General features: G+C 47.6%; 1 protein-coding gene across 1 annotated transcript; it reads right to left on the bottom strand.

Annotated features, from left to right (window-relative positions):
* Nucleotides 1-923: 923 nt before the first annotated feature.
* Nucleotides 924-5897, bottom strand: LOC308164659 (RAD50-interacting protein 1-like; the record flags this gene model as incomplete). The annotated part of the gene is made up of 6 exons (XM_080550733.1): nt 924-1242; nt 1593-1711; nt 1954-2134; nt 4998-5218; nt 5515-5619; nt 5790-5897. 6 exons carry the CDS (start codon nt 5895-5897, stop codon nt 924-926), a joined length of 1053 nt encoding a protein of 350 aa, XP_080406859.1.
* Nucleotides 5898-6181: the final 284 nt, after the last annotated feature.

Below are 6181 nucleotides of genomic sequence, written 5' to 3'. Positions count from 1 at the left end.
GCGGGCCTTCTACAGAGGCACAACTGAAAGCATCCTGACTGGGTGCATCACTGCCTAGCATGGCAGCTGCACTGCCCTCAACCGCAGAGCGCTACAGAGGGTGGTGCGGACAGCCGAGCGCATCACTGGATGTGAGTTTCCCTCCATCCAGGATATATACGACAAACGGTGTCATCAAAGATCCCAGCCACCCCAAACCACAGCCTGTTCGAACAGTGTGTGTGTGTGACAGTTGTGAGTGTGTATCCAATGTATCCTCAGAACACTTAAGGAATGAAAGAAATTAAAACTTTTCAGATTTAAATAATTTGTATTTGTAATTTCATTCTTTACAAATGTTTACATACACTTAAAACGGCCAGCTAACACATGAACACACGGTACAGATGTCCTGTTATCAAACACATCACACCGCTTAAAACAGCAGTGGTACGGTCTCCTAGCTCTGGTACTGGGCGGGAGGGAGGGAGGAGGGGAGGAGAGGATAAAGGAGGGAGGGGGGGGAAGGAAGAGGTAAGAAGGGAGGGAGAGAGGTGGGAGGGAAGAGGTAAGAAGGGAGGGAGAGAGGTGGGAGGGAAGAGGTAAGAAGGGAGGGAGAGAGGTGGGAGGGAAGAGGTAAGAAGGGAGAGAGAGAGGTGGGAGGGAGGGAGAGAGGTAGGAGGGAGGGAGAGAGGTAAAGAGGGAGAGAGGTGGGAGGGAGGGAGAGAGGTAAGGAGGGAGGGAGGAGAAGTCCACTCCTCTGAAGAACCGTTCAATCCAGCACTTCGTCCTGTGTGTGTGTGTGTGTGTACCAGATCTCCATGGCAACACACAGACAGCCACGGGAGGGTCGGTCCACCAGGGAGAAACAGCTTGTTGACTCCAGACAGTCTCTAGTCCAGTCAGCAGGGCCTGTTCCCATTGGTCGTTGTGGTCCAGTGGTCCTACCTGGTCTGGTCCAATCGGGTGTGAGGGAGCTGTGGGCCTTCCTCTTCCTGGTCCCTGTGACCCCCTGTGATCCCTGACCTCTGACCCCGGTCACTGGCCGGGCCAGGAGGCGCGGAGGTTGAGCAGGATGAGGACGTCGCAGGGTGCGAGGCGGAACACCCCCAGCTCGTTGAGGGCCGCCACAGGGGAGGGCTGCTGCTGTCCCTGGGGGGTGTCCCCCTCCTCCTCCCCCCCCCCCCCCCCTGCCTCAGCACGTCACGCAGCAGCAGGGCGGAACCCACGTTCAGACAGAGCAGGATGCAGGCCTCCTTCACACTGGAGGGGAGGAGGGGAGAGAAAGAGAGATAAGGCCTTCTATACACTTGGGGGGGGGGCATGGTGATACACAGAGAGAGAGAGACAGAGAGAGAGACAGAGAGAGAGACAGACAGAGAGAGGCACAGAGAGAAAGAAAGAGACAGACAGAGAGAGGCACAGAGAGAGAGAGACAGAGAGAGAGAGAGAGACAGAGAGAGAGACAGACAGAGAGAGGCACAGAGAGAAAGAAAGAGACAGACAGAGAGAGGCACAGAGAGAAAGAGACAGAGAGAGAGAGACAGAGAAACAGAGAGAGAGAGAGACAGAGAGAGAGAGAGATAGAGAGAGAGAGACAGAAAGACACTCACTGTTTGAAGAAGTTCTCGGGTCTCTTGCAGTAGTGTCCAAACAGAGGGAACAGGTTCCTGGTCATGTCAAACTGCAGTTGGGCTGCCCCGCCCTCGTTGAAATGGTTGTACAGGATCACCTGAGACACACACACACACACACACACACACACACAATATTAATGAGGTGTGTCACAAGGTGCATCACGCTGACACTCCCAGACAGACATCTCACTTGCTCACTTGCTTAATCAAATGTATCGATTGTAAGTCGCTTTGGAATAAGGCGTCTGCTAAATGCCAAAAATGTCAATGTCAATGTAAAATGTAATCTCCAGACGCAGACCGACAGACAGTCAGACAGACAGACAGACAGTCTTACGTCCTGGTAGAGGTAGAGGTCCAGGCGGTCGGCCAGGCCCTGCCAGGCGGAGTGGAAGAGCGGCAGGCAGAGCAGCTGCTGCAGGCGGAGCAGGTGGTCCCTCAGGCAGAGCATCATGGGACACGCGGAGCTGGACAGAGACATGGTGGCCTGGTCGCTCTGGGAGGGCAGGGACAGCCATCTGAGGGGGGGCGGAGGGGGAGGGAATACAGAGGGTTTACATCAGGTAAAATTGTCTTATCAACAACGTTTGCAGGAAAAGTGCTATACAAATAAAAGTTATTATTATCATTATCAATCAAATGAATAAACCTAACCCTAACCCTAACCTAATATTCATAACCTTAACCACTACCAGTACCCCCTCCTCCCTCCCAGACAGAAATTGCCTGCGTTCGTAAATTCGCTGTGGAATCTGATCAGCGCTCATGGAATGCCTCTTGTCCAAACAAATGACTTGGTCCCGTTTATGACTTTGAACCCAGTGTGTGCTCCGGCGCTCTCAGAGCAAATGTACAAACGCACTCGTGTCCATCTCCTGTAAGTACTGCAGCAGTAGCCAACAGGATGAGCTTCTACAGAAAACATCTTGACCGACCCACCCACACCCACACCCACACCCACACCCACACCCACACCCAGGGGCGCCGCTAGAGATTCTGGGCCCCATGACAGAATATCATTTTGGGCCCCCCCCACCTAAACCACCCATCAACCTAAACCCAGTTGAAGTTGATGAACTATTGATGCACTGCAAGAAATCCAATGATGGACATCTTTTGTAAATGTAATTTAAAATTACAGTTAATACAGGAATCAACAATTCAGCAAAGAAATCTCAACATTCTTTAACTTATTAAATTAAGACTTGAACAACACAAGGACAAAAGTATAATTAAATGAAGATTGGAACCCAATTATAAAAGTATAAATCACACAAAAAGTAAAAAAATATAATTTTAATGGGGTGGTATTGTGTCTAAATAAATGTAGATCTTGTAAAGATCAGTTGGCCATAATATTGTCAGGATTAGATCAATGAAGAATTTTAGCAGAGATATTTACTGACTCAGCATTGCTTGTTCCACAAAGACAAACGTGTCTTATACAAGAGGGAGCAACACAGACATGGTGCCAGCGAAATTGAATGTGAAATGGGAAGATTTTTATTTTTACACTGCGGCAGTACTGTGGAATAGTATACCTGGAGAGCTAAAAACTATATCTAGCCTAATGCACAACGATTCAAGATAGGAGTAAAGAGATCAAATCAAATCAAAGCTAAACGCTGGGCCTTCTTAGTAGCAAAATCTTTAATAAGATCCTTGAAATCTAGTGATGAAGCCAACTTGCTGTGCTGCTGTCATTGTCCTTTGTTACTTCTTGCTCTTCTTCTTCTGCCTCTTTACCTCTTAATTTTTTTAATTTTAATTAATTTTGCCATTTAGCAGACGCTTTTAATCCAAACAATTACGAATTACAGGGACATTCCCCCTGGAGTAACTGAGGTCTAAGTGCCTTACTCAAGGGCACTAGTAGTGGTGAGGTTTCAGGCGGGATTTGAACTCGCAACCTTCCGATCACAAGTCCAACTCACTATCCACTAGACCACCACTACCCCCCCACCTCTGCTCTCCTCTCTGGCTGCCTTGCTTGAAGAGGGCCCTGGCATGGAGTATCCATAGGTACATAGATGTCCTATAATAGTATTAACATAATAACACATACATTACACCAGATTAGCTAACTTAAATGTTATCTAGCTAGCTAACAATATTATTAAGATGCCAGTGGTCAATGTTATTGCAATTAATGGAAGAACTATTAACTAAATATGAATATTAGCTAAAGTTGTATTCAATGCTTGCATGGTAATGCAGCATACATTAAAATATTCAAAATATGTTTGTTAACCCCAAACTCCTACTGCTCACCTCCTTCTCCTTCAGCTGGGAGGTGGGTTGAGGGAAGGAGTCCTGATCCTGAAGCTGCATCTGTGCATGACGTCATTAGCATGTAACATTATACTAGTTAGCTAGCTAGCTATAGCAAGAGTGCATAGCTGCTGGATACAAATTCACTGAGCTCTAATAACCTATATTTGGACTAAAATTGCACTCATCTCATACATTTAACTGAAATTATACTGACAGTGCACTGTAAGTTAACTATACTTGAAGTTAATGTTAATTAGCTATAGCGAGCTAACTAGATCATCCACGCAGTGATTAGATCACTAAACCACTGTTTTTAGTGATTTTTTTTACTTTTCTCTTTTGAGACCCTGACTTTGGCTTTGCCTTTCACGACATCGTCCACGCACGCACACGTACATTTGATGCATTTCCAATCTGGCTGTCCTCCATCTGTCCCACACACATACTACAGCAGGACATGTTGGTCATGGAAACCTTGTCAGAATATTGGCGGTAACGTTCCTCTAGTCTAGCAGCTCGCGCGCGGTGGACTGAACCATGCAGTGAATAAATAGAGGGGTAAATAATAAGGCTTCATTTTGTTAAACATAGATATATATATTTTAGAAAAGTTTTAGTAGAAGGCGATAATAGGGAGAAGGTTTTTCCTTCTATCAGTGGCCCCGGGCCCGAGCTAGAGTACTCTTCCTGCAACGAATGGTGGACTGCTGATTCACATGCTTAGTATTCAAATGTATTGATTGTAAGTCGCTTTGGAATAAGGCGTCTGCTAAATGCCAAACATGTAAATGTAAACATAGAGAAACAAAACTCCAGTTTGTTTCTTTTGTGACTTTTTTTAATACATAGAATTATAATTTGAATTCGGCTACATTAACGTCCTTATGATAATAATAATAATAATATTATTATTATTTACAAATATAATATATATATATATATATATATATATATAAAAATAAAAAAAAGATTCTCATGGGCCCCTGTCAGTGCTGGGCCCTTAGAATCGTCCTAACTTACCACCCCCTAGCGGCGCCCCTGCCCACACCCACACCCACACCCACACCCACACCCACACCCACCCTCACACCCCTACCCCCCCCCCACCTGTCCCTGCAGTAGGGCTGGCTCTTCTCCTTCACTTCTCTCATGACGGCGTCCAGTAGCCGCCCCACCATGTCGCCCCTCAGCCTCTCCAGCAGCCCCAGCAGACCCTCGAACAGAGACCCCTCCAGGGAGGCCAGGCGGCCCACCTCCAGCACCCCCAGCCCCCCCAGCACCTCCTCCTCCCCCAGGGACACCGCAGCCTGCTGCAGCTGCAGGAAGAACTGGAGGGGTGGGGAGGGGGGAGAGGAGGGGAGGGGAGGGGGGAGGGGAGGGGGGGGGGAGGAAGGGAGAGGAGCATCAACACTGCTGCAACCTACTAATAAAAAAAGTAAAAATTTTCTGAAAAGGAAATCAAAATAAATATTCTCTCGAATAAATAAAATAAATAAATATCCATTAAGGTGCGTTTGAAAGGGAACTTAGAGACTTAGAGAGTGCATCAATTAAGGCCACACAGTCTGGCCCTTTAACCCCTAACCCTGCATAGGGAGGCTGTGTCCCAATAAAGCGTTCTCACCACGTTGTCCCCCCAGTCCCCCAGCACGGTGCTGATGTAGTTGGCAGCATTCAGCACGGCGCCGTAGCGAGCGCCCAGCGGACAGCGAGACTCCTCCTTCATCACCTGTCAGAGGGGCAGGGGTCAGAGGGTTAGGGTTAGGGTTAGGGTCGGGGTCAGAGGGTCAGAGGATAGTACGGTTAGATAGAGGGTCTAGTAACCTAGGGTTAGAGGTCAGAGGGTTAGGGTCAGGGGTTAGGGTCAGAGTTAGGGTCAGAGTTAGGGTCAGGGGTCACCTGGGTCAGACGGATCCGGAAGTCGTCCACCAGTTCTCGCTGCAGCGAGATTGTATTAAAACATAAGGTTTGTTTCCGCACGGACGAAGTTGAGTGTGACACAGCCATGTGGAGAGCTGGATGTAGAAGGTCAACACGGAGTTGTAATAAAAGTGTAAGCAACTTGAGAGAATGCTTTAATCGTCAATTCTGTTAGTCAGAGTACAGTATAGGACTAGGCAGAATATAACATGGTGACAGCGAGGTGGACACGTTCCTGACGTGAGAAAACCGAACTTTGCTACAGTGAGGAATAGCCTAGCATCGGAGCTAACTAGCTGGTTAGCAATAACGGCGGATGGACAGAGGGGAAGCAGAAACTCCAGCAGAAGTGATTCCAGTAAGTTTGTGAA

Source organism: Nansenia antarctica (genome assembly GCF_963989245.1).
Source record: "Nansenia antarctica genome assembly, contig: SUPER_8_unloc_1, whole genome shotgun sequence".
Taxonomy (NCBI): Eukaryota; Metazoa; Chordata; class Actinopteri; order Argentiniformes; family Microstomatidae; genus Nansenia; species Nansenia antarctica.
Note: the sequence above shows the minus strand (reverse complement) of the source record. Positions and strands in the feature narration are given on the sequence as shown.